The sequence below is a fragment of the Ailuropoda melanoleuca genome, chromosome 13 (genome assembly GCF_002007445.2).
Source record: "Ailuropoda melanoleuca isolate Jingjing chromosome 13, ASM200744v2, whole genome shotgun sequence".
NCBI classification, from domain to species: domain Eukaryota; kingdom Metazoa; phylum Chordata; class Mammalia; order Carnivora; family Ursidae; genus Ailuropoda; species Ailuropoda melanoleuca.
The window spans coordinates 4,970,432-4,998,039 of NC_048230.1; the positions used below are offsets into that span (position 1 = coordinate 4,970,432).

The 27,608-nt window shown below is 54.7% G+C and overlaps 2 protein-coding genes across 5 annotated transcripts; one reads left to right on the forward strand and one right to left on the reverse strand.

Annotated features, from left to right (window-relative positions):
* The first annotated feature begins 563 nt into the window (after window positions 1-563).
* On the forward strand, window positions 564-6,819 carry SLC46A1 (solute carrier family 46 member 1). Of its 2 annotated transcripts, none has more exons than XM_002912331.4 (5): window positions 564-864; window positions 1,280-2,132; window positions 4,104-4,187; window positions 5,565-5,721; window positions 6,238-6,819. In XM_002912331.4, the coding sequence occupies exons 1-5, from the start codon at window positions 637-639 to the stop codon at window positions 6,293-6,295; spliced, it is 1,380 nt and encodes a 459-aa protein (XP_002912377.1). In that variant the 5' UTR covers window positions 564-636; the 3' UTR covers window positions 6,296-6,819. The 2 variants fall into 2 exon arrangements, with proteins under 2 accessions (XP_002912377.1, XP_034496373.1); XM_034640482.1 differs by lacking the exon at window positions 564-864 and adding an exon at window positions 942-1,050.
* Window positions 5,174-27,303, reverse strand: SARM1 (sterile alpha and TIR motif containing 1). Of its 3 annotated transcripts, none has more exons than XM_034640481.1 (10): window positions 26,617-27,302; window positions 26,260-26,580; window positions 20,315-20,933; window positions 18,147-18,359; window positions 17,806-17,897; window positions 17,481-17,716; window positions 15,600-15,702; window positions 15,313-15,502; window positions 10,327-10,448; window positions 5,174-10,243 (listed from the first exon to the last, which is right to left on the reverse strand). In XM_034640481.1, exons 1-10 carry the CDS (start codon window positions 26,763-26,765, stop codon window positions 10,114-10,116), a joined length of 2,175 nt encoding a protein of 724 aa, XP_034496372.1. In that variant the 5' UTR covers window positions 26,766-27,302; the 3' UTR covers window positions 5,174-10,113. The 3 variants fall into 3 exon arrangements, with proteins under 3 accessions (XP_034496372.1, XP_034496371.1, XP_034496370.1); XM_034640480.1 differs by having other exon boundaries at window positions 26,260-26,604; window positions 26,641-27,301; XM_034640479.1 differs by having other exon boundaries at window positions 26,260-27,303.
* Between the last annotated feature and the right edge of the window lie 305 nt (window positions 27,304-27,608).

Below are 27,608 nucleotides of genomic sequence, written 5' to 3' on the forward strand. Positions count from 1 at the left end.
ATTTAGAATGTACCAGACACTCTTCTTCCACAGCAACTTTTTGAGGCAGGTTCTATTAGCATCCTCATTTTAAAGATGAAGAAACGGGGCACAGGGGGTAAGTGCCATGCCCAAGATCGGAGCGGAGCCCAGGTAACAGAACCAAGGCTGCACTCAGCCACTCTGCATTGCCTCTGCGGCAGCGCAGAACACCAGCATGGGCATCAGATGTCAGGTGTTCTTCGGGCTCTGCCCGAGCGCCCCGTGTCCTTACTTCCTCATCTGCAGACCGTGCCCATTAATAATGGCTAGCCACAGGACTGCAGGGAGGATAATGCACGCGGAGTTTAGTACAGTGCCCAGCACACAGCAAATGATCAATAAATGTTAATTATTGATATTTTTGTTATCGTTTGGAGCGTTTCTGGCCCTGGAAAGGAGGGCTGCAGGGCGGGATCCTTGCACAGACTGCAGGTGAGGTCACTCAGGGAGCCAGGGGTGTGGGGCCCCTCTCCCGCCCTCACCGGCCCAGAACGGGCGGGGCGAGAGTGAGGGGGACAGCGGCCCCGCCCCGCCAGACTTTTTTAAAAAGGGACGCTGGGCGCAGGCGCAAAAAGCCCAGCCAGCCGTCCGGCGCAGACCCTGACGCGCACGCGCATGGAGGGGCGCGCGAGCCCCCCGGGTGAGGCCCGCGCGCGCCGTGGGCCTGCGGTGCTGTGCCGCGGCCCCGTGGAGCCGCTCGTCTTCCTCGCCAACTTCTCTTTGGTCCTGCAGGGCCCGCTCACCACGCAGTACTTGTGGCACCGCTTCAGTGCGGACCTCGGCTACAATGGCACCCGCGACAGGGGCAGCTGCAGCAACCACAGCGCGGACCCCATCATGACGGTAGCGGCGCGGGAGGAGCGCGGAGCGGGCCCCCGGGTGGGCCCCGCACTGGAGCGTGGGGGCAGCCGAGGGGGCGGGGCCTGCGTCCGGGAGAGGGCCAGCTGGATTTTGGGTAGTGGGCGGGGCCAGAGCAAAGTTGGGACCTGAGCGACCACTGCAGGTTGGGGGATGCTTAAAGTTTTCTAGGTAAGGCGAGGCCGTGAGGATTAACACAAAGGAGTAGAAGTAAGGGAATGGGACCTTGGTCCATTGCGCATCACCCAGGGCCGGTTTTTTGAGAGTTTTACAAAGAGCCTCAGAGGGTTAGGGCTCCAAAGATAGTCCCCATCCCTGTATCTCCTAGGATGGTGATGGTTTGCGGGGTGGGCAACCCAGAGTGAGGAAGAGCACCTGGTTAAGATTCATGTCCCCACAGGAAGTGGAGACCCTTACCTCCCACTGGACCCTCTACATGAACCTGGGCGGCTTCCTGGTGGCGATCTTCTCATCCACCCTGCTGGGTGCCTGGAGTGACTGCGTGGGCCGCCGCCCGCTGCTGGTGCTGGCCTCCCTGGGCCTGTTGCTGCAGGCGCTGGTGTCCATCTTTGTGGTACAGTTCCAGCTCCACGTCGGCTACTTCGTGCTGGGCCGCATCCTTTGCGCTTTCCTTGGGGACTTCAGTGGCCTTCTGGCCGCAGGCTTTGCCTCCGTGGCGGATGTCAGCAACAACCGCAGCCGTACTATGCGAATGGCCCTGCTGGAAGCGTGCATCGGGGTGGCAGGGATGCTGGCGAGCCTCCTTGGGGGCCACTGGCTCCGGGCCCAGGGTTATGCCAACCCCTTCTGGCTGGCCTTGGCCTTGTTGATAGCCATGACTCTCTACGCAGCCTTCTGCTTTGGTGAGACGGTGAAGGAGCCAACGCCTGCCCGGCTCTTCACGCTCCGTCACCACCGATCCATCGTCCAGCTGTACGTGACTCCAGCCCCAGAGAAGTCCAGGAAGCATTTAGCCCTGTATTCATTGGCCATCTTCATGGTAGTCACTGTGCACTTTGGGGCCCAGGACATCCTGACCCTCTACGAGCTGAGCAAACCCCTCTGCTGGGACTCCAAGCTGATCGGCTACGGCTCTGCGGCTCAGCACCTCCCTTACTTCACCAGCCTGCTGGGCCTGCGGCTTCTGCAGCACTGCCTGGCCGACACCTGGGTGGCCGAGATTGGCCTGGCCTTCAACATTCTGGGGATGGTGGTCTTTGCATTTGCTACCATCACCCCCCTCATGTTTACAGGTAAAGTGTGTGGGCTCAGGGACAGTTTGTCCCAAAGGTGCTGGGTGAAAATTGGGGGTTAGACACTCACTGCCCCTAAATGTGGTTCGTGCCTGTGTCTAGAAATAGCGTTAGGCTCCTTGCCTGCACTGGAGGACAGACAACGAAGAAACTTTATAAAAATGCCATCTTTGTTAAACGGAAAAGACAGACCTTCGGTGGCCTCGGTAATTAATCCACGTTGTCAACTGTAAACATCATTAGTAAGATAGAGCAAAAGACACAAGTATGGCTCATAAACTAATTGCTTCACTCCTTAGCCTCCCACAGCCAATATTTATGGTGTTCTTAAACAAAGTCCATGCCACTAATGCCTTAATATTCACTTCTCTGATAAGAATCACAGGCCCTACCTCAACTACCCTTGGTCAGCTTCTTTGAGTTTAAAAAAAAAGCTAGTCTCCTTAGACCACAGATACCAAATTCCTGCCTGCCTTAGTTCTTCTTCCTCCCCCTCTTCCTCTTCCCCTCCTCTTCCCTCCCCACTCCTCCTCCTCCTGTCCCTCCTCCACCTACCGCTTCTTCTTTTGGTGGGAGAGGGGTGGCTAGGAATGAGGAAGTTAACTTTTTTTAAAGGGACAGATTAATTTTGATAGAGTCCTAAAATATGTTGTTTACAAAGTCAGCTGATCAGTAATCACAGATATCTTAACTTGGCTGCTTGCCTGGAGAGTGAGGCTGAAGGGGAACAGGTACCCTCCTCCCCTGCCCACAGCATCTCCCATGGCCTCGGTGCTGGGCTCAGTGCCCTCAGGGGTGCAGAGATGATGAAGACACTGTCATTACTCTGGGGAGCCTCATCGGAGTGGGGCTGGAGGGCTGACACCTAAAGGGGCCCTGGGTTGCCTCATGTACCCACTTCGAGGATCCCGTCTTCTAGGAGGCAACGGGCACACAAGGGAGAGAAACTGTTAGGAAAGAACCCTTGTAAGCGCAGGAGTAAACTGCAAAGGGAAAAGGAGCTTGCATTAACTTTGTGCTCTGCACAGATGTTACGTCATCTATCCATTTCCCAGGGCTGCTGTAACAAATTATCACCCACTGGATGGCTTAAAACAATGGAGATGTATTCTCTCACAGTTCTGGAGGCTGGAAGTGAAGTGTCCGTATCACTGGGCCCCAATCAAGGGGTCAGCAGGGTCACGCTGCTTTCGGAGGCTCTGGGAGGGAATCTCCCTCACCTCTTCCAGCTTCTGGCGGCTGCCGGCGTTCTGTCGCTTGTGGCCGCGTCACCCTAATCTCTGCGTGTGTGGTGACATGGCCTCTTCCTCTTCTGTGTGCCTTCTCTGTTCTGTCACAACTCCCTCCATTTCCCGCTTCTAAGGATTCATGTGATTGCATTTAGGGGCCAGTCTGGTCCAGGAAAGTCGCCTCACGGCAAGATCCTTAATCACATCTTCAAAGACCCATTTTCCAAATAAGGCAGCATTTACAAATCCCAGGGATTACGACCTGATATCTTAGGAGGACCATTATTCAGCCTCCTGTGCACCCCAGAACCATCCTGTGACGAAGGCTTTTTTGTCCTTTCACAGATAAGAGTCCTGTCCAAGGCCACACAGTTAGTAAGCGATGGGGTCAGCTTAGGAACTCGGGGCGACTCCAAAGCCCACGCCTGTTTTCTGTGCCTCGCCCTCTCCCTTCGAAGTGCAAGGTGGGTGGGTGGTGGCTGCTGTGACCACAAGAGGTGTTCTGGCAAGAACATAATTGGTGGGAAATCAGCATTCATTCATGAAAGAGGTAGCGGGTAGGTCAAGCCTTGAGAAAGGTGGTCTCTGTCCCTCCTTGGTCGCTGTGTCCTTCACCAATAAGGAAGTTCTTCCTGCGTCCAGCCTGAGTCCCACATGGGCTGCGGATGTGTACGAGCTCTGCTATGGAGGGTGCTTGGGCCCCCCTCTCCCTGACCCCACTTTCTTGTTTCTTTCTCTTCAGGGTATGGGCTCCTGTTCCTGTCATTAGTCACCACACCCATCATCCGGGCCAAGCTGTCCAGGCTGGTGGGTGAGTCAGAGCACGGTGAGTGCCACGGTCAACCTGTGCCTGGTTCCTCATGCCCAGTGTTGCCTGAACTGGGCAGGGAGCAGCTGTGAGCCAGGAGGCAGCTTACCTTCCTCCCCCCACCCCTGAGAAGTTAACAGCCAAGATAAATGCACTTCTATCGAATTGCCTGGGGCTGGGGGAGGACCACAGTGCCTCAGGTTTTCGGGTCACAGGGTTGGAATTTGCAGTCGTCAGAGCACACTTGTTCTCTTGGGTAACCCGAGCACAGGATTTACTCTCTCCAGACCCTAGCTTTTCCGTCTGTAAAAAGGACGTGATGATGCCAGGGGTCCCTACTGCACTAGGGCCCGTGTGCCAGCTCAGAGGAAGAAACAACCTTTAGATATTTCCTTGTCCCCGAATGACAGATGAAGAAGCAGACACCCAGAGGGCTAAATCGGGTCACCCAAGGTCCCTCAGTAAGTGGTGGAGCTAGGATGCAAACCCAGCTCTGTTTTTAAGAGCAGCAGGTCCGGGGATACGGGTTTTGGTCCTGGCTCTGTCAGCCACTGGCTGTGTGATCTTGGGCAGGTCCCTTTCTGTCTCTGCAACATGAGTGGTTTGCTCTTGATGACAAGGCCCTTCCGGCTCTGACAGAGTTCAAACAGCTTCTGTTGGGTTGTTGCTTATTTTGCAAAATTTGGGTTCTGCTGGCATATCTCTAGGGAATAGTTTCTTAGGCCCCTGGGTCTTTAGACTCTAGTCTGGAAATATCTGGCTCATCCATTTCCCCCTCATCCGCCCTGGAAGGAGGATCTGATGCCATATGTGGCCCAGTGAGGGCTCGTTCTGTTGCCCCTCAGAACCCATGTACCTTCATTCACTCAGTAAGCTTTTTTTCTAGCACCGTTAGTGTACCCAGAGAGGCCCAGGCCTGTGAGGGATGCTTTACATGTGAATTTAACATTGCTGCCAATCTATGAAGTAGGTATTATCCTTGTTTAACAGAACGGGGACAGAAACCCGGAAGGATAAGCAACTTATTCAGTGATCACACAGATAATAAGTGTTGGAACTGGGAATTAAGCCAGCAATTAATCCCAAACAGGAGATGATTCCCAAAGGGGATTAACCAAAACCCATTTTATGAGGCTTTTGGTAGAAGATATCACATATACTTTGAATACATGGATTTAATAACAGCCGTTTGTGTGGTAGCCCATGTGCCAACTGCTCTCCATACGGGACCTCATTGAATCTGTATCACAACACACAATGTAGGATTTATCATTGAGGAAGGTGAGACTCAGAGGTTAAGTGACTTGCCCCAGGTCACACAGCGGTGAGCTAGGGGTGCTGGGATTTGAATCTAGGTCTTTCACACCCCAGAGTGTGATGTTTTTATCTTCACAGGCGCTCTCTTTTCTGCTGTGGCCTGCACCAATAGCTTGGCCATGCTGATGGCTTCTGGCATTTTCAACTCGCTCTACCCAGCCACCCTGAACTTCATGAAGGGGTTCCCCTTCCTCCTGGGAGCTGGCCTCCTCTTCATCCCAGCCATTCTGATTGGGTAATGCCATTTATCCCAAAGTTTTCCTCTTTCTCCTCCTCCCAACCAGCTTATTCCTGGGACCATGCCCCCTGATTCTCCCCTTGTGGACAGCTGTCTAATCATCTGGGAGCTACTCCCCAGGAGCAAGGCAGAGGGGCAGAGGGGCAGAAGGGGCAGGGTCAGGCTAACATTGCATGCTGGCAAGGCCGTGCTCTCTCCCTCAGCTCCCCTCTTTCTCCATTCCCATTTTGCAGATGGAAGTATGGTGGCAGAAACGTGCTAATGGGAAGCCTGGAGAGCTTCCTCAGCTAGTTAAAACTGAGCCCCAGGCTAGCCTGACTTACTGACTTCTTCCCCTGTAGCCTTAAGAGTGGCTTTCCAGAGCCCTGTCTCTGGACATTGCCTTGTCTTCCACCTCTCAGCTCTGGGAGGGAATACCTGTATGTGCCCACCCCGTAAAGCCTGTGTCCCATCTCTAAGAGTTGAGGATGTCTCCCCACGTCAAATCTGAACCCTTTCTCTGGTCTCTCACAGGGTGCTGGAAAAGACTAATCCTCGCCCTGAATTCCAGCCGTTTCCTCAGAGTCCCTGATCTGCCTGGACTGGAGGACAGAGGGCAAAGGGAGAGAAGCGAACACTAAGCAACTGAAAGTATGCGTCTGGATCCCAGCCCCCAGCGACACTGGCACCTCCCCTCAGAGGGCAAGTGTCTACCTTGGGCAGAGTGGTCCAGCTAGACGGCTGTGCCAGCCTAGGACTCTAATCTAGAATTAACCCAGACAGTCCTACTCCAGGAGGCGGTGGGGGAGCCGTTTGGAACAGGGGGTGGTGTGCCCTTTCTACCATCAGTCCCGGAGAAGCCTCCAGGGGAGAGGAGAGGTCCCGATGGAGGGACACCTCAGGGACCAGTGGAAGCACAAGGGCTGGCATCACTGCTTCAGCCCAAACTGCACCGCTCACAGCGCTGTTTCTGGGTGTAGCATGGGTGGACGGTTCTGAGGGGAAGGCTGTGCAAGGGGCTGGGTGCCCTCTGGAGGGAGAGTGCTGCCGTCTCTGGCTGGGAATCGATCCTCTGAGCTTAGCAGTGCCAATCACAATAAATCCATATAAATCACACTGAAGTGAACCTTCCTGCCCCCAGGGCACTGGGCTGTGGGGCTGTCTGCTTTCCCGTTCCCAGTCTGCCCACCAGAGGTCAGATAGCAGCAAGCTTCCCAGCTGGGCAGGAGCCCCCTGAGCTGCCATGGGATTGTGCCAGGCAGGGCCAGCCACACTTCCTCTGACTGCTCGTTCTCTTCTCCTGAGCCGCTGGAGGGGCTGAAGGGTTGCTGGGCTGGCATCAGGCTGGTAGAGATTCGGGGCAGAGCCCCTTCCCGAGGGTCCGTCAGAGATCCGTTCCCTGAAGGCACCTTACAGGGCGACCCCGCTCCACCAGCCCAGCTGCAGTCAGGTTTTGTTACCGCTCAGCCCTCCACAGCTCCCGTTGCCCCGCATTACAGCAGGACCATGTGCTGAGTCCGTCCTCCAAGCATCTGCCGCTCAACGGGAACCTGGAGAGGAGCCTGACTCCCCGATATGATCCAGGGGCCCCAGCTTCTCAGAGAACGAGGGGCCCTTTTCCAGGCTGTTAGGGAAGCCTGGCCCAGAAGCTGAAAGGCGGAACTGGATTCAGTGTTAAGGAACCGGCTTTGAGGAGGGCTGCCAGCCCCAATACAGACCCAAATCATGTGGCACTTGACTGCTGATGTGAATTGGGCACAGGGTTTGGCTGCCTGCTACCCTCGTTCTCTCTCCCCTGCCCGGGAAATCATACAGGTGCTGTGGGGACAGTGCAGGGCAGACCGGGGTCAGCTGCGGCCTCTGCAGCCTGGGCCTGTTGGCACATTCCCTTCTCACGGTCTCTGTCATGGGGAGACCAAAGCAAGGAGAGGAATACGGTTCTTCCACCGACTGTGCCAGCATGAGGCCGTGAGGAGGGTCGGGAAGAGGTTCTGGGCTGGCCTCAGGCTTGGGCTCTACTTGGCACTGCCTCTGGCTCGCTTGTGACCTTCAGCAAGCCCTCCTCCAAAGGGCTGGGTCAGCAGTGCCCCGAACTGTCTGATCACAGGTGGACAAGTTAGGAAACACTGGATTAGATGATGTTCTGAGACCCTTCCCACCTCATACATTCTAGAATGAGATGCCTCTCTTCCTGGGCAGGGGAGAAGAATGAAGGAGATGGAGCTGGACTTCTTGATCTCTGGGTGTCCCTGAGCAGTCCTTAGCCCCCGGGGATGGCTGGGGGAGGTGGGTAGGGGCCTAGCTGACTCAGCCCCCACTTGGGGACAGCAACTACAGCCTACCCAGGCAGAAAACTGACCGTGCAGACCCACATCAGAGCAGGACGCAGGCTCCCCCGGGGGGAAGGCAGTGTCTCAGCCCCGGTTCAGGACCAGCCCTGTGGGGCCAAGCCTGGCTGGGGGGGTCATCACCTCAGGGTTGGAGGCTGGGCTCCGATTCCCCAGAAACAGGAAGGGGCAGCAGTAGAGGGTGTAGGAACAGAAGAAAGGGCCTGGCAACCTCCCTGAATACTGCCCGCGGAGGGAGGGGGACTGATCAGGGACAAAAAGAAAGCTTCCCCTGGAGGGTACTCAGCCCACTGTACTGTTGCTGTCGCTGCTCTGGGAGGGCGATGTCTAGTCTGCCTCCGTCACCTCCGCATCCAGGGCCTGGCACTGGTGGGCGCTCCTGTGGCCTGAAGGAGGCAGGGTCAAGAGCAGTGAAAGCCCGAGCTGGGGCCAGGACCGGCTAAAGACCGAATCTTCGGTGGGAGGGGGCGTAGAAGGAAGGCGTCCCAAGCCTGCAGTGAGACCTCTGACTCTCTGAGCGTGAGCTGGCCAGCACGTGCGGGAGGCGACTCTGGAAGCTGAGCCAGCCTGAGGTACCAGGCCAGCTGACCCCGTTAGCTAAAGCCTGGGTTTCCGGGAGGGAGGGTACTTTCTTGCTCTCCTGCCCTAGTGGAGAAAGGGGCAGAGGGACATTGCTGCTTGTTGATTTCTGTATAGCTCTTGGGGCCAGACTTTTTTGGTGAAAACCTGTCCCCCACTGCCAGACCCTTGGGGCAGAGGAGAGGCCAGCTGTGGGTAGAGCAACAGCCCTGCCCAGGGTACAGCCTCCAGGATGATTCTCGGGATGGGCAGTGGACTGAACACCAGGAGGCCAGGCTGGGTCCTGGGGCTGCCACCGGTGGTTTGGGAAATGGCATTCCTTCTCTGTACAGGGAGATAATACCAGGTGGGGTTGCTCGGGTGATTGCAGGAACCATGAAGTGGCGTGGGGGGTGGGGGATGGCAAAAATTTGGGAGGGATTTGCGTTTTAGAGCCTTGATAGTTTAAGTGTCATTCCTTGACCATCCGCATCCACTCACCTGGGAATTTGTGGGAAAGGCAGAAACCCAGGTCCCGCCCAGGTCTCCTGAACACAGTTTTAGCAAAATTCCCAGGTGATTCCAATGCACCTGTCACCCTCGTTCAGGATCCTGTCTCTTCCCGTGCTGCTGCGGGCTCTGTCCAGCGGACCGCTGCTGCCACAGGGGGTGCCTCCCCTGGCCGCCCCCTGAGCAGGTGGGTGGGGAGGGGCTGGGGCACCAGCTGAGCCGGGCTGGCAGGAACTGAGGCACGGCAACGAGGCATGTGGACGGTGGCTAGCTGCCTGTTGAGACGGCCTCGGCGGCCCAGGCCCGGGCCCCTGCAGGTGGCTCCCTTGCACCGACGCGTGCAGCAAAGCTGACCGCAGCTGCAGGCCAGCTGGAGTGAGGGCTGGCTTGGCCGACCCTGACCCCAGGTGTGGCTAAGAGGGCTGCACCTCAGGAAGGCTGGGAGGGGACTGGGGACCAGGCCAGCTAAGGACACAGTGGTTACAGGTCAAGGCCACAGGGTGGCAGGAAGCGCTGAGGCCAGAAGCCAGGCAAGATCTAGGTGGAGAGCCATCACTGGACCCGCATCTCCGGCTGGCTGTTGGGCCTAGGCCCTTGCTTAGCCCAGAGGGGTGGGCGTTGCCCGAACTCTTGTCAGAAGGAGGCTGCCCACCCTCCCCCACTCAAGTTGGCTGCTGTCAGGGCAGGAGGGGTTGTCATGTGCCGCAAAACCCTCAATCTCCAGACCTGAGATAGAGAACCCGATGGCAGGGCCCCAGGGGGTGGGGTCTGGCCCTGAGCACCCCCAATTCCTGGCTTCCCTTCCCTTTTCAGACGCCGAGGAAGCTGGGTTTGAGGTGGACCGTGAGGGTGGGGGCAGAACAACCCCCGTTTCCTGAGAAGGGCCCGGGGTGGGGGGTGGTTTGCAGCTGAGAGAGGCCAGTTTGAGGAGCTGCTTCTTCGGGAGGGACGATGGAAATGGGGGTCGCAGCAGGGCTTGGGAACTAAGGACTGGTTAAGTTGGGCCCATGGGTGCGGCCCCCTCCAAGCTGGTGTCAGAGCCTGCCGAGGAGTCCCGGGAGGAGCGGCCCTGCAGGAAGCGGACGATCTTCTCGATCGTGGCCTCCTGGTACTCGTGGGACCACCTGTGGGTACAGGGCCTGTTGGGTCAGGGGGCTGCGCAGGGGGGGCTGCTGGCTGGGGGCTGCGCACCCGCCCCCGTCCTCACTTGATGCCATTGAAGGTGAGCACAGCCTGCATGTCCTCAGGCAGGTCCTGGGGCTCAGGCCACTCGAAACCATCAATGACCGGCACGATGTTCTTGCCGCAGCTCAAAGCAGTCACGATCTCCTGCAGAAAGAAACGGCGGAGGAGGAAGAGACCTGGGTCCGCATGTGACCCTGGGGCCAGACAGACACTGAGAAGGGTGCTGGTGCCGAAGTCCGCTTTGACTTCTCCCTCACCCCTTGTTTTTTAATAAAAATCAAATATTTGGTTTTTGCCTCAGATCCTTGGCATAGAGCTCCTGAAACGCTGGGAATCCCCGAATGACTGGAGGTTGGGGATGCGGGTGCCTAGCTAGCTTCTGGATTGGGGCTGCTTGCCAGGAAGACCAAGCTATGATGAAAACGTTGGAAATTTTAAGTATCCCACATACATTCACAGACGCACACCTCCCAGGAGGGGAGAGGGGTTAGAGATTGAGTTCACTCCCCAATGGCCAGTGACTTAATCATGCCTCCATGATGAAACCTCCATCAAATCCCCCAAGGATGGGGGGCGTTGGTGAACATATCTAGGTGTTGGGAGGGTGGCCTGCAGAGGGCATGGGAGCTCTGTGCCTCCCCGCCTGTGCCCCACGTGCCATACCTTTGCCCTATGCATCGCTTACATTTGAATGTGCCTGAGTTATATAGCCAGAAATAGTTAAGTGCTTTCTCAGCTCTGCATGTCATTCTAGCAAATTATTGAACTGGCCAGGGGAGGGATGTGTGTCACGGGAACTCCTGAACGGCTAGCCAAGTCAGACAGAAGTGCGGGTAGTCTGGGAACCCAGGACTCTCAGACATCTGAACTGAGCACAGACATGTGGGACTGAGCCCTTAACTCTCTGTAGTCTGACACTTGCTCTGGTTAAGTCAGTATCAGAACTGAACTGGGGGCTCCTGGGTGGCTCAGTCGTTGAACACCAGACTCTTGGTTTCAGCTCGGGTCATGATCTCAGGGTTGTGAGATGAAGCCCCATGTAGGGCTCTGTGCTCAGCAGGGAGGAGTCTGCTTCTCCCTCTGCACTCCCCCCACATTTGCATACACGCACGTGCTCTCAAATCTAAAAAAAACTTTTTAAAAAGAACTGAATTGTGAGACACCCAGTTGGTGCTGGCAAACTGAAGAACTGGTTGTTGGTGTTGGAAAAAACCCACACAACTTGGTGTCAGAAGAAAACAGCACTCTCTGCATCCACAGTGATCCATCACCAGCCCTGCCAATTGTACTCATTTATCAGACGCACCCACTTTGTCTCTTCCTCCACCCCACCGCTGCGCCGCTCCAGCTCCCTTACCGCGTCCCTCACCAGGTCTCTCCCCATCCACTCTTGCCCCCTCTAGCTTGTTCTCTACATTGCCCCTTCACCTGGCTGCTCTTTGCAAAATGCTAATCTGACCATGTCAGCCCCTACTTAAAGATCTTCAAGACTTTACATGGCTCTTAGAATAAAATTCAGACTCCTTACTGTGGTCTGAAGGCTTTGTGTGCTTGGCCACAGCTCCCTTCCCAGACTCTACCCCTGCACCGTTCTCCCAGCCACAAAGACCTTGCAGCCCCTTAGATCTGCCATCCTCCCTCCCTGCACAGGGACTTTGCACATGCTCTTCCTGGCCCCTTCCCCCAACTAATGCCTACTCATTTTTCTGATCTGAGCTCAATCCATACTTTCCCAGGGAAGTCTCCCCTCCTTCTCTTACCAGGCATGACGTCCCTATTGTAGGCTCTCATAGGCTCTTTAGCACACGCTCCAGTGGCAAACTTAATTAATGAGTAATTTACTTAATATCTGTCTTCCCCACCAGACAGAAAGGCAGGGATCATGTCTGGTTTTTATCCATCTTTTATCTCAGCATCTTTCACAAAGCCTTGTGCATAGTCAACCCTTGCCAAATACTTAACAGATGGCTGGATGGCTGGAATGAATGAATGAATGAGAGAGACAATATAGCACAGTCGTTAGGGGCTGCACTCTGGAATCATGAGATTGGGGTTCCCACTGAATCTCTGACACAGGCTTTGTGGCGTGAGGCAACAAATGGGCCCTCAAACCCTCTGTTTTCTCTTCTGGTCGGGGGGATACCTGCCATGTCCCGCGGCGAGTGGTTAGAGCAGCGCCCAGCGTGTGGCATGTGCTTAATCAATCACAGGTGTTAGGATTTCTTCCTCTGTAAAGGGGGTAATAAACCCCCCTCATGAGGTGGCTCTGAGGGTATTACTCACTATTAATGGATGCTCTGGTAAGTGCTTATTGAATGTTTTTTTCCTTTCAAGGGGGAATCTCTCAGGGATTGCACTTTCTTGAGTGCAGTTCACTTGTGGTTTTCTATATTGATTACCCGCTAAATGTGGCTTCGGGGAAAGGAGTTTTAAAACCAGAGGCAACAAAGCACTAACAACAACCATGGAAGGCAGATGGAGCCTTTGGAACTGGTCCAAGGCAGAGGACCCCGCCACCCCTCCTCCCTCGATGCAGGCTGCCGCGTGGGGGTCAAGCACCCTTGGGAAAGAACCCGCTAAACTCCAACCTTGTTTGGTTTCTGGGGAACCTCTCATTTTATGAATGAGAAGGAAGCCCAGGGGGGGGAAGGGGCTTGCCCCCAAGTCACATAAATGCCCAGCCCAAGAGAGGCCAGGCTTCTGAATCAAGCCTTCAGATTCCAAGCCCAGGGCTCTGTCCGCCAAGCCCTCTGCCTCTCTGCTGAGAACTTGTATGCTGATCCTGCACAAATTGATTGGAGAGCCTTTAGACATTCGTTTTATCCAGAACTACCAGAACCCAAGACAGCACAATGCTCGTTGCATAGACTCAGAGTCTGGCCAGGAGAGGAAGAATGGCTTGTTCAAGGTCATCCAGCAGGTTAAGAATGAAAACTTGATTAGAGTCGAGTGTTCTGACCTGGTGAAACTGGTGGACTTGTATGGCCTTCCCAGTTATCTCAGCTTCCTCTGGCCACTGGTTCAAGTATTTCATAAACTCATCAAGAGCCTACCTCATACCACACATGCTTGTAGGCATCTGGGATACAGAGTAAGCACAGCAAGGTCTGATCTCGCACGGAGGTCAGCTATTCCTCTCTTTATCCCAGAAGGCCGCCTGCCACCTGCTCTGGGCCATCAACCCATGATCCTGCAGGTGTCTCTTTGTCCCAACAGCCAACCAAGCCCAGTACTCAGTCCCTAAAACATGGCCTCCAGGGCCTGGCCCTCTTCCCCACAGTTGGTCTGGATGCACGGTGCTGCCAGAGCCTTCTCCCGACAACTGCTGGCCTGGCCTCACTGCCCTTGTGGGATCCCTTTTCCCAGTGCTTTAAACACAAGTCTTCTCCCAGCCTTTAGGTAGCCTGCAAACCGGTTCTGTAGTTTTGTTTTTGTTTTTGTTTTTTGTTTTTAAGAGAGGGAGAGAGCCAGTGGGGAGAGGCCGAGGGAGAGGGTGGGAGAGAATCTTAAACAGGCTCCATGCCCAGTGTGGAGCCGACAGGAGAGGCTCGATCTCACGACCCTGAATCATGACCTGAGCCAAAAGTCAAGAGTTGGAGGCTTACCGACTGAGCCACCCAGCGCCCCAGGGGCGTGCTGGTAAATGTTTAACAAATAACTCTCTAGGGGCCGGGAAAAAAACAACCAACCAAACAAATCCCTGATTTGTAGTGTTTACCAATTTCCTTTGTGTAAATACTCCCACCAGGGCTGATTTCAAGCAATGACCATGATGTCCCTGGACATGGACTTGGAAAGAGATGCAGACAATCATTTCTGGTGTCAGCTGAATCCCGCCCTGTCCCACCACCCCCTCAGATCCGAGCCTCGGAACGCAGGCAGGCGCTGGGAGAGAGCATGGGCTTTGGAGTCAGATCGATGGAGTTCAGAGCCCAGCTTTTCAGATTTCGACACCAGTGGGGCCAGGGGAAAGAGTATTCTACTTCTCTGAGCCTCAGCTGTAAGCAGTTACCGGTGATGCACCTGCCTTGTCCCCTCTTTTGTCCTCTGCTCGTGCAGTCGCCCTGCCTGGGATGCCTTCTCTTCCACTTACCTAAATTCCTAAGACTCTTCTCAAGTTCTGCTCCTTCGGTGAAGCCTTCCCTGGTTATTCTAGCCCTTACTGTTCTCCCTCTTCTCCAGGCTCCTACGGTGAGTAAGAGGGTCACCTACATAGCCTAGCAGCAACACCAACCCATTTACAACCTAGCCACGTCTGGGCAACTCTCAGTTCCTCAGCGGCTTCAGGACAAGGGTTCCATCTCAGATCACTGCCTTATCCCTCACTGATTAATAATTAGTAACCTGCAGATGTGATATGGACCCATTTCATCCATCCATCCAACCATTCTGCAAGTATTCGGTGAGTTTCTAGCGTGTGCCAGGCACTGAAGACACAATGGCATTAATTAAACAGTGGTAAGCACTCACACTAATTACAAGAATAATTTCTGCCATTATAGACCAATTACTATAGAACTAGGCATTCTGCTAAGGACTTGACAGACTCTAGCTCTTTTAATTCTTATAACGATATCCTAGGGAGTCAGGGACGAGACTTCTCCCACTTTACACCAGCAAACGTGAAGTTCACTGCGGATACGTAACTTGCCCAAGGCCAGAGCTCGGATTCGAACGCACAGCTTTGTGCCCTTGGTGATTCCACTGTGACTGTCGCTAGGCTCTCTTGCCCTTCTTCCCTCACTGAGGTTATTTGTCCTTCTCTGACCCTCATGACCATCCCCACAAGGTGAATAAGGCAGGCAAGTTATCCCCATTCTCCGAATGAGAGCACTGAGGCCCAGAGAGCCTAAGGGACTTGCTAAAGACCAATTACAGCCCGCGCTGTGGCTCCTGCCTTGCGGCTGGGCCGCAGAGGTGGCTGGGGAGCGCGGATGAGACGGAATAGGAGGAGGACCTTGACCCCTGGCCACAGGCCAGTGCTGAGACCACGGGGGCCAGCACCTACCTTGTGCACCCAGTCCTTGCAGTCATGGTCCTGCATGCACTTGTCCAGGGCCCCGGCCGACAGCACCAGCACGAAGTTGCGGGCACCCATGACACTCTGGATGAGCTTGTCCTCGAACTTGCCTGCTTCCAGCTTCTCCACATCGATGAAGACGCTGAAGCCGTGCAGCTGAAGATGCACCTTCAGAAGGCTGGCGAGAGGTCCCGCGTCACTGCCCTGGCCCGACCGCAAGGCCCTCTGCCCGCGGGGCCCCCTGCCCGCGCGCCCGCCTGCCTGCCCCTTCTCACCTGGCCAGCTGCGAGCCTGAGTTCCGGCGGTAGCTGATGAAGACGTCTGGGATGTCCCCGCTGGGCTTGCAGCCAGTGCAGGGCAGCGGGGAGTGTAGCATTTCTGAGGCAGACAGGTGACAGCTTGGTAAGGGTAGCCCCTCCCCATCACTCGCCATGGGGCACGTCATCCCCTGCCCACCCAACCTTCTCAGCGCAGCCCAGCCCAGCCGGGCGCGGGCTCCCTGGCTTGTTCAAAAGAGAGCCACTGAGACAGACAGCCGGGCCTACGGGAAGGAAGCCTGCTCACTATTGGTGAGTCCCTCTCAGGAGGCAGGCAGGTGTTTTAGGGACAGGAATGCGCACCTCCAGTCCCGTCCTCTCTCCGGAGCTCCAGACCTGAACGGCCAGCTGCCCACAGACACTGTAAACCCAACACATCCTAAATCCTCCCCCGGCCCCGCCTTCCTAGTTCCCATCACAGCCAGAACCCAGGCCCCGAACCCTTATCTCTCATTCACTCATTCCACACATATTTACTAAGTATTTACTGTGTGCTTGGGATACAGCAGTGAACAGAACGGACAGACCTCCGCGACACCTGACTCATGCTCTGGATTCCTCCGACTAAACATCCTGGGCTCCAGCCCCGGGGCCCTCCCTATGTCCAGGCCCCCGACTCAGCCTTCTCAGGGGTCTCCCCAAATCCACCCTTGCCCAGTCCAGTCTGTTTGCACAGCCACCGGAGGGGTCTCTCTAAAATCCAAGTCTCACTGGGTCCCTGCCTCCACTTAAAAAACGTGCATGGTGGGGCGCTTGGGTAGTTCAGTCCATTAGGCGTCCGACTCTTGATTTTGGCTCAGGTCATGATCTCAGGGTTGTGAGACTGAGCCCCTAGTTGGGCTCTGTGCTCAGTGGGGGTCTAATTGAGGATTCTCTCTCTCCCTCTGCCCCTCCCCCCTCGCTCACTCATGCTCTCTCTCAAAAAAAATTTAAATAATAAAATAAAATAAATTAAAAGTTGATTAAAAAAAATAACACCCAGTGGCACCTGGGTGGCTCAGTTGGTCTAGCATCTGCTTTCGGCTCAGTCATGATCCCAGGGTCCTGGGATTGAGCCTCATGACCGACTCCCTGCTCAGTGGTGACTCTGCTTCTCCCTCTGCACACCCCCCCATGCTCTCTCACCCTCTCTCTCAAATAAATAAATAAATAAAATCTTAAAAAAAATTAACACCCACTGCTAGAATGAATATAGATATTAATGAGATAGTATATTTAAAGCTTAATACATATAGTAACTGGCAATAAATTTTAGCTAAATAATAAATTAGTAAGTAAAAAGGGTGCTAGAGCCCCAGAATCCATTCTGCCCTCGTGGTCTCCCTAAAGTGCCTCCAGAACCCATACTTGGTGAGCTGTTGGCTAATGGCATAAGTCCCCTGTCTTCCCACCCCTATCCCCTGTAAGCACCCTCCTTGCTGTCTTAGCTCCACTTCTGCATAGACTGCTCCCTCTGCCAGGTGGGCTGCTCTTCCTGCTGCACCCCCTCCCCATACATCCTTCGGGACCTGGTAGGCCATCCTATACATGCCTAGACCTGGGTGGACCCGGTCGGCAGCGCTTCCTCCCAGCTCCCCCTGGAATCCTAGGCCTGCCTCCTGCTGTGGTCACCTACCTGCTGATATACCCGCCTTCCTTCCACCCTCCTACGCAGCTCAGACGGGGAGCTTCTTGAGGGCCAAGTGCACCATATTCATCTTTGCATCCTCGGAATCCAGTCTGGCACAGCTTCTGTGCTCAATCCACCCTCAGTGAGGCTCGGAGGCCCCACCACGTGTCTCCCCTCACCTCCCAGGGCTAGGGCTAGGATGGGGTGGGGTTGCCGGTGGGCAGGCTGACCTCTGGCGGCCGTGAGGATGCGGGTGCGGTGCACGCCCAGGCGGATGCCGCAGTCCTCCAGGAGCTGCTGCTCGGACACGCGGTGCAGCAGGGAGCGGTCCAGGCCGCAGCTGACCAAGCCGTACGTATACTGGCGGAAGCGCGGGTCCAGGCTGCCCAGCCAGTCTGCCAGGTTGCTGCGGTCGCACGTAGCGTAGTTGGCGAAGGTCTTGAGCTCAGTGAGCTCCCTAAAGAATCTGCAGCCAGGGGAGATGGGATGCTGAGGTCCTCACCTGGGACTGGCTAGTGGCAGAGGGCGAGGCCTGGAGGGCAGGAGGCGCCGTACCTTTTGCGGGTGATGCCGGATTTCATGCCCAGGTCGGTCTGGAGCTCCTCCTCGGTGAGCCGCAGAAGCAGGTCGCCATCTACCTGCTGCTCCTGGGGGAGGGATCAGATGTAAGGAAGGGCTCCCCTCCTCAGCCGTTGGACCCCACGCATAAGATGCAAGGAGAGGGAACTGGAGACGGCGATGGGGGAGGCGGATGGGTGACCCCGAAAGTGGTTGAGTACAGGCTCCCACACCCAAAATCACCCCTGGCGCCGCGGGCGTGCGGGCCGCAAGGGGGCGCTGTTGCCTTGTCCAGGGCGCCCCTAGCGGCCGCGCGCCCTTGGGATGCGCTGCTCTACCCGGAAGCTCTCGCAGTAGTGGGAGAAGCCGATCTGCTGTAGCCACGTCTGGACCTCGGCCTCCTTCCAGCTGGCCACGCAGGGCAGGATGGGTCGCGGCACTTCCTCGCCCAGCAGGCGCAGGGCGCGCTTCGCCAGCGCCGACGTGGTGCCATTGGTGGAGTAGGAAACCAGGCGTTTCAGGCTCTGGATGGCTCCGATGTCGCTGAATACCTAGGGAGGGGTGGGGAGAAGGGGTCTTGGGTCCCCCAGTTCACCAGCCATCCCCAAATGTGTCCAGTCCCTCCCCTTTTCTCAGCGCTGAAACTCCCATCATCTGCCCTAGCCCTGCCTTCATCGAATATATCACCTAGTTCTCTGAATTCCCCCTCCTGAAACTCTCTCAACTCTTGCCCTCATGTCTCCCCTCCAACAGCTTCCATCTCCCTGGGATGAAGTCTGGGCTCTCAGTATGCCTGCCAGGCCTGGCACAGTGCAGCCCCTGCCCACCATTCTCAGCCCATCCCCCTATCTCCAACCCACACCGGGCTGACACCCACCCAGTAAGGCTCCCCTACCTCTGGGCTCAGTTGTTCCCAGACCTTTAGTTCTTCCAGCCTGCTTGTGGGAATCCTCGTCATCCAGTGGAATCCAAATTGATTAGTACCCCGTCCATGCAGCCTGCTTTGATTTATCCACAGCTTGGCCCATACCTCCAATTAGGCCTTGTACTCTAAATGCTACTGTTGTTAGTTGATAATGCAGGGTCCCCTGAACGATAAGCTGAGGTCATGTTTTAGTCACCTTTGGAGTCCTGTACCTGGCACACTGCAGGGTAATGAGTGGGGGCTGACTATCTCTTACTGAACTGCATTCACTTGGTCTTGTTGGAAAAGGGGTGCCACAGCTGATGGTCATGGCTGCTGTCCAGGCCCTGTCCTCACCCCCTACTTCCTTTCAAGTCTTTTCTCCCAAAGCAGAATGATCTGATTTATAAAGCCAGCCCTCCCATGGCCCAACTCTGGGGCACAGAGGGGAAAATCAGAAGCTCCTAGAATATTAGACCTTGGAAGCAGCCTTAAGAGACCCCCTAACACAACAGTCTTTTTTTAATCTGTGGGGACACATACAATAGGTGACAATCATCTGTGAGACACTCTCCTCTGAGCAGCCCACCTGACAACTGTGGTACAGCCGGGGTGGTCCGTGTGGTGCCCACCACTCCCTGTGTCCCAGCTGTCGCCAACTCCCAGACCCCCAGAGGAATGCAAAGGAGGGAGAGGGATGTTATAGGGATAATCTTGATTCTGTAATATTTAAAAACCAAAACCCACAAACCTTGGATAATTTAACTATAACCAGGTCCACATGCAGGGTAAAAACTGTTGTGGCCCGCTTCTTCAATTTTCCAGAGGCTAAAAAGGAAGCATGTAGAGGCCTAGAGAGGGGAAGGCAGCTAGCCGCGGTCACACAGCAAGTTAAAGCTGAGGGCAAAATCTTCATATCAGGCCCTGGGCATGAAGACTTCTTGGGACACAAGTGGGAGTTATCCAGTCAACACACTGATGTCCTGCCCCCCAAGCTTCTGTCTCTGCACTCCATCTCCTTCCCGCACTCCAGACCCACGTGATGAAATGGCCTACTGGGGTGCCCTAACTGGTCTCTGTTCATGTGCCCCAAGCTCAACCGGTCCCAGTGAACTCACTTTCTTCCCCTCCCCCACGGCAACCTCTCACCATTTAACCTTATTTCAGTACCAGGTGCCAGCACCCATGGGGTTGCCTGTGTCCAAAGCCAGGAGTCACCCTCAGCTCTTCCCTCTCCTTCACCCAACCAGCTACAAGTCCTAATTCTGTCTCTTCAGCACTTCTGGGATCTGTCTGCTCTTCTCTGCCTCTTCTGTCATGCTCCAGCCCACCTTCCCAACTGTCCCAGTCATGGCTGCCTAGCCTCCAACCTCACCCTTGCCAATTCCATCTCCACACTGCAGCCAGGGTAATCTTTGTAAAGCCTGGGTTCCCTGCTTAAAACCCTTGGTCTTGCCTTCAGGGCCAGTGACCGGACTCTCGTCCTTCTCCTTGCTTCACCTAACTCTTATGTGTACTTCACATCCCAGTCGAATGTCACTTCCTCCGGGAAGCCTTCCTAGACCCTAAATCCTGCCCCTCCTCCCCGCCCCCCCCCCCCACCTTGGTCTTGCCCTGCAGGCTCTTGATGGCAGCCTCGGCACAGAGATAGAAAGCCCCGATGCACTGCGCCTCCAAGCGCGACGAGTCAAGGAGCGGCACGAGGCGCTGCAGGTCGTCGGGCCCACGGCCCTGGCTTGTGTCACTGGCATCCACCAGGCAGCGGGCGAAGCGGCCGGGGTCCAGCGAGGCCACGAGCGGCTCGACGAGCGCCAGCGTGCCGGAGCGCTCCACCTCGCGCTCCACCTCCTTGTTGGTTGCCAGCACCGCCACCGCGAGGCAGGCGTGCAGCCGCAGCAGCTCGTCCTCTTTGGAGAAGGCGAGCGGGAAGAGCCACTCGGCGGCGCGCTTCTCCACCATGCGCCGCTGCGCCGCCTGGCCCCCGTGCAGCGCGCAGTTGCCCAGCGCCAGCGCGCAGTGACGGAGCAGCGCCGGGTCCGTGCGGCGGCACCAGTACAGCACTGCGTCCAGGCCACCAGCCGTCACCAGCCGTTGGCACGTCTCCTCTGAGTGCTTGAACATGTGCTCCAAGATGCCTGCCACACTCCGCGCCAGCTCCACCGGCTCCCGCTCTTTTGCCAAGTTCAGGATCACGCCCAACCCGATGCGCGCCACACGGTCCCTACCGAAAGAAAGTGGGACACAGACGATGGAATGGTGGTGACTCCGGGGAGGTTGGCCACGCCCTGGTCACTTAACCTCTCTGGCCTCACTAGTGTCATAAAGGATATGAGGGAGAGCATTATCCTCCCTGCCTCCCCCTTCCACCTCCTGCCCTGCAAGGAACAGATTTCTCCGATTGTAAGGGAGCTCCATCCTGGCCACACCCTTACACTCCCTTACTGCTGTCTCCTCCCCCGCAGTGTGTGTCGTGGTTAAGAACCCTAACTCTGGAGAAGATCCCCTGGGAGCTGTTGTCTTCTAGAAAGCTGTGGGACCTTGAGTGCCTTCCTTTATCTTTCTACCTCAGTTCCTCATCTCATAAATTAGACAAAAGGAATACCTACCCCAAAGGGTCATTATGAGAACCAATGTGATAATCCAGGTAAAGTGCCTTCCACAAGGCCTGGCACACGGGGAAGACTCACTAAATGTTAACTTATTATCATTTCAAGTATCACTCGAAGTACACCCCTCTTAGCCTTGCCCTCAAACCTCTCCTCACTCCATGTGGTGTGACTGGGGTGTATTTATTCATTCACTTGACAGATGAGGAACTACTGTGTGCCAGGCACTGTGCTAGGGTGACTAAGAGTCCCTGGAACTTATACACAGCTAATACGGAGACAATACGCACGTGAACAATGAGTGAACAGGGCAAGAGTAATATGGCCATAATGCTAGCAGATGAGGGTGATGTAATGGACAGTGCCTGGGCGGAGGAGGAGGGGACATCTGAGAGTATGATACCCAGAGACTCCTGCCTGCAAGTGTCTGGGAGAAGAGCAAAACAGGCAGAATGGACAGCAAGGACAAAAACCCTGAGGGCTGGTGAGCTTGGCATGTTTGAGGAATAGAAAGAAGGCCAGAGATATTTGCAGTGTTTAAAACTGACAAGGAAAAATATAAAAGCAACAAGGATTCATATATAGAATATATCAATAGTCAACAAGAAAAAGGCAGCATATTCAATAGGGAATGGCAAAGGATATAAATGGCAATTTACAAAAGAGGAAATCTAAAATGTTAACGAGGACATAGTGATGCTCTAACTCATTAGTAATCAGAGAAGTGAAAATTAAACCAGCTATCACTTTACATGTATTGGATAGGCAAAAAGCAGAAGCTGGGTAACAAAGAAGTTTGGCGAGGTGTGGGGCCATGAAAACCCTTAAGTTCTGTGGGTAGAGGTGTGTGCTGGGGCAGTCAATTTGGAAAGCAGGCTGGGATGCGTGGGTGAAGTTAAAGAGATATGTACCATATGAGCCAGAAATTGGGGCTCTTGAGTTTATATCCCTAAGGAACTGTCACAGATCTACAAAAGAATGTGGAAAAGTCTGTTCACTGCAGGGTTGTTTGCGGTGGGGGAAGATGGCGGCAGTCTGGTGTCAAGCCTGGGAGAGTGGAGCCATAACATGGGCAGGTGCCCACTCTGGAGGACTATGGAGCAGTTACAAGGCACTGAACAGATGATACCATAGCACATGAAGGATCTTAAAAACGTAATACTGAGCAGGTGAAAGTATAAACTGGAATGCGCTATATAACACTGCACCATTTGTGTAAATGAAAAAATACATGCACACAAAACAAGAATAAAGATTTTACCAGGACACAGATATAAAGACAAGCATTAAATATATTGGATGGGTGACTAGGGCATTAATTTGGAAAGATGATGGGACATTCATGAAGAGGAGAAGGGGAGATTGTGGAGATTGTATTCTAGGTGCAGATGTATGCAAAGGCTTGGAGGTATCTGAGAGCTGGTGCACTTGGGGACCTTCCCCACCTCAGCCACACTGAAGTGAAGCCATTTCTAGTGGCTGAGAGGGAAGGTTCAAGGGGAGAGTAGGGAAAGGGTACTGGGGGCCTTCTGGGCCCTATCCAGGCATTTGTATTTTATCTTGATGGCAAATGGAGAGCCACTGAAAGGCTTCAGGAAGGAGAGTGACCTGCTCTTGCATGGGTTTTAGGAAACACTCTGACTGCTCTTGGGAGGAAAGTCCAAGGGAGGGAGCCTGGATGCCAGCAGAGCGGACAAGACAGTTGCCACACTCCAGGCAGAGGTGAAAGGTTTCTGTCCTCCTGACCTCCACAAACGATGTCTTCCACAACTGACATTACCCCTAAAGACTTAAGAGACGCAGCCTGTCATGGAGTCCCTGCCAAGTGAGCATCACAGTGATGCTTGTGACTTTGTGTCTACTGCGGTTCCCAGCTGAGCCCATAACATGGCACAACAACTTTGCTGAGTTGATCTCTGAGCTTCCCCTGAAGTCCAAAACAGGTGGGTTCTAATCATTCACTCGGTCCTTTTACCAATGAGAAGGCCAAAGTTCAGGGAGGTTACATGACATGCTCAGAGTTACACAGCTGGTCAGAGGCACAGCTGGGGCCTGAATCTGTCTTCAAAGATCAAGATCCTTCATCTATACTTTGTATTTCCAGAACAATCTGACTACATAAACCCTGAGACTATCAGAACCAGAATGTGTTTAAGCAATAATCTATCCAATACTCTCATTTCCTGAAGACCAGTGAAGGGAAGGGCTTCCTCAATTCAGAGACAGNGAATATCAATTCAGAGAGGACTTTATTCTTTTTTAGCTTTGTTTTTTCCTTAAATGTATTATTATTATTTTTTAATTTTTATTTACTTATTTGAGAGAGAGAGAGAGAGAACACGAGGGAGAACCAGACTCCCTGCTGAGCAGGGAGCCCGACCCGGGACTCGATCNTTCAGAGACAGGGTGGCGGTATACCTGTTAGCCTGGTATGTGGGGTCCTCTCAATTCAGAGAGGACTTTATTCTTTTTTAGCTTTGTTTTTTTTCCTTAAATGTATTATTATTATTTTTTAATTTTTATTTACTTATTTGAGAGAGAGAGAGAGAACACGAGGGAGAACCAGACTCCCTGCTGAGCAGGGAGCCCGACCCGGGACTCGATCTCAGGACCCTGGGATCATGATCTGAGCCAAAGGCAGACACTTAACTGACTGAGCCATCCAGGTGCCCCGTTTTTAAATTTTTTTAAAAGAGGACTTTATTCTGAGTCTATTGACCCCCAGCTCTCCCCTTTCCCTATGCACTTGGCACCTTCACAGAACTTGAACTATGTCCTTGTTGTAAGAACTATATACTCAGCTCCCAGCTTCTGCAGCCTGAGAGGCTATGGGTCTGGATTCAAATCCTAGTTCCAAAGGAGAGGGGAAATCACACACATACAAATACACACACATATCTGTATGTATAATATACATATATGTGTAAATCCTTGCATGCATAGAATTTCTCTGGAAGGACATACTGTGCAAGAAACTTGTTTTGCTCATTTGTGTCCAAAGGGGGTCTGGTAGAAGAAAAATTCTTAAGTGTGTGACTTTTTTGTACCTTTGCACTTTTTGAATTTATATGCAATAGCTGTTTTATTTTTTAAACATGTCTCCTCCACTTATTCACTGCGTATTTTTGGGAAAGCCATTTAACCTGAGTTAAACCATTTAACCTAATTTTGGTCTCCTAATGGTTCTGGGCTACACATTTAAAAGGCTAGCAGTCATGTGGGGCCCTCACTGGTGTCATGGGACCAAGTTCAGCGGGTCCTACCTTGTTGGACTTCTCTTGGCATTTGGGGGTGAGGGACACTGTGACCTAGGTTCCTGGGCAATGGGTGTCGTAGCACCCTGAGAAGAAGGGAATGGGAAAAGGAGTGGGTGCACTGATTGAGGAACTTTCTTTAAGAGGAGGTTGGTTGATGAGGAAGGGCAAGATTTCATCAACACAAATTCTCAGTGTGTCACCTCCCTTCTCTCCCTTCCAGCCTCAGCCCAGAGTAGTCTAAAGGTTGAGGAGATTCTGCCTTTCTTTGGAAAAAAAATTCTGATGGCCACTGGGTTTGCTGAGCTCTGTCCTTGGTCCTGAAGTGCTGTCCGCACCAGCTCATAGTTTCCTCATACCAGGGACAATGGTGGGTGTGACTCCTCCCTCTGTAATTCTGAACCAGGTGAGTGTAGTTATTTTCAACCTTGAAAAGTATCAGTGCAGTTTGCATCTTGCAGCCCTCCTCTTCCTAGGGTGTTGGCTGCACCACTTCCCCAAGGGTTCTAATTATAGCTGCCACACCCCACATACCAGGCTAACAGGTATACCGCCACCCTGTGTCCACCAAATCCAGTAAGCACCCATTCTGTTTGCTAGCCCTCCAAATGTACTGATGATTGATAGTAGATGGGAAATTAATGACTTGTTGACTAAGCAGAACCCTAACTTGCTCTCCCAACTTAAATTGCTTCATTCATGCATTTTTGACAGTTGTATCATTTCCACCACCAACAAGGTTGTTTAATTTTTGAAAATGGTAAGGAAAGCACCCCTAATCCATGCCCATCGCACTTGTGAGAGCTACATGAATTGAAAGTGACCCTTCCCAAACCCTTCTAAATCTGAGAGGCCTGAGAATTCAGCATGTGACTACCGTGCGACACTTTGGTCTGCTCTGGCATTGGAGGGGAGAGGAAATGAGTGCAAAGGTCCTCATATTCCAGGGGAGATCCCAAGAGGCAGGCAAGAGAGGGGTAGGCAGGCCCCAGTTGGATCCCCCCTACTGTATCTTGGCTCTGTGTGGGGAAGGGACAGAGAACACATACTCTGGCCCCTGCCTAGCTCCTCACCTGTTTCCTCTTCTCTCACCCATTGATCCCACTAGAAAACCTTCTGTTTCCCATTAGCAGCCGCAGAATGAGATCATGTCTGGCCTGTTACGTGGGCCAAAATGGAGAAGGAGGAAGCAGGAGGCGGATTAGGGGTGGCATAAAGGGGGCAAGTAACCTCAGGTCATTACTCATTTCAGTGATCATTGCTCCTCCTCCTACCCCATTTCCTAAGCATTGTGTTCTCTTCCTTTCTCAGTGGCAGAGAGAAGGTAGCCTAGCACAAGCACAGCCAGGCAGTAGGATCCCAGCTCCATCCTCAGAACCAGGGGCAGATTCCTGTCCTATCACTCCATTCTTTCTCTTCCTGTCTCATTCGTCACCCCACAAGTCCTGGCTGCACCGTCAGTTCACACTGTGTCGTGACTCTGGGCAAGGCACGAAACTTTCCCAAGCCTCGTTTTCCTCATTTGTAAAACAGACACGCTGATACCCAACAGGGCTGTAGTACGGGGATCTGGTGAGGGGAGGCGGGAAAAGGCACAGTGCGAGCCGCACGAGAGACCCGGGCTGTGGACCGCCCTTGCTGCCCCACAGCAACCCGCGCTCTCCCCTCAGCCCATGAGCACCCTCACCGGTTCTCAGCCACCAGGATCTGCTCCAGCAGGCGGGCGGCCTGCACGCGCGTCTCCAGCTCCGGCGCCTGCAGCAGTCGCAGCAGCAGGTCGAGGCCGCCGTCCAGGCGGATGGCGTCGCACAGACCCTGGGCTACCTCTCGGCCCACGGCCGGAAGCAGCCAGGCCTCCTCCACCAGCTGGAAGACCTCGGCCAGGCCGGCGCCCACGGCCCGCGCACCCCCCGCCTGCTTCAGCGCTGACAGCGCTTGCTGCAGCTCGGGCAGCGCGCGCTCCAGGGCACCCTGCACCTCGGTGCCCGCCCCGGGCGACACCTCGCGCGGCCCGCGGCCGCTCGCGGTCCACCACGGGCCCGCNGGCCCGCGGCCGCTCGCGGTCCACCACGGGCCCGCGCCGCCGCCCCCGTCCGGCCCCGGCACCGCTAGTCGCTCACCGCCTGGCCGGGGACGGGACATGGTGAAGAGGCGGCACAGCTTGTAGGCGGAGAGGAGCAGGGTCAGGACCATGGGCCCAGGACTACGGGGGACATCCCCGGTCCGGAGGGGCGGAACGACCCGGACTTGGGAAAAGGGGGACAGGAGAGGGATCCAGGGGAAAAAGGTGCAGGAGGGAGGGATGGATAGAAGGCTACCTACCAGGCAAGGGCGCTGGCCCGAAGTCCGGGGGAGGGGCAAGGGCAGGATCTGGGACGGAGCTTCTGGGGAAAGGGATGCGGGCCCAGATGCAGGGGGTGGGCCGGAGGAGCGAGAGAGGAGCCAGGGATGGACCCAGACGCCGGCGGGTCTAGGAGGCAGCAAGAACAAAGCGCGGTTCCAGCTAGGAGATGCTCTGCAGCAGCTCCGCCCCCGAGACGCCGCAGCTGGGGAGCGGACACCCCGCCTCTCGGTCACGTGGGACTCTTCCCCAGCCGCCTGCGTAGCCTCACCCCCAGGCTTTCCCCAGCCACGCCCACGCCCTGCGGAGAAGTCCGGGTGGCGACTAGGGGCAGAGGGTGCAGAGCGGGAGGACTGCCTCAGTTTCCGCGCAAACCCCGTGACACTGCAGCGTGCAGGCAACGCCGTGGAGCGAGCCGCCTCCCCTAACAGTGGTTCAAGCAGTCATAATAACGATTCGGTACAACTCTCGAGACCCTTTATGCCTGGTTCTCAGTTAAGCCTTGTGACAGGCCTACAGGGTAGGGATTAGTGTTCCCATTTAACAGCCGAACTGACTGAAGCTCATAGGAAAGAGATTGCCCAAAGTCACACACCCCTCTCTGATTATGGAACAGAAAAAGTCTGTTGGAAACTGAGAATCATTTTTTCCAGGCGGTGGCAGGATTTCAGAAGGCCCATGGACCCCTGACAGTG

Coding starts and splice junctions, on each gene's coding strand:
- SLC46A1 (XM_002912331.4), top strand. CDS start 637: ATGGAGGGGCGCGCGAGCCCCCCGGGTGAGGCCCGCGCGCGCCGTGGG. Junction 2,133..4,103: donor CACCCCCCTCATGTTTACAG/GTAAAGTGTGTG, acceptor CTTTCTCTTCAG/GGTATGGGCTCCTGTTCCTG. Junction 4,188..5,564: donor GGTGGGTGAGTCAGAGCACG/GTGAGTGCCACG, acceptor TTATCTTCACAG/GCGCTCTCTTTTCTGCTGTG.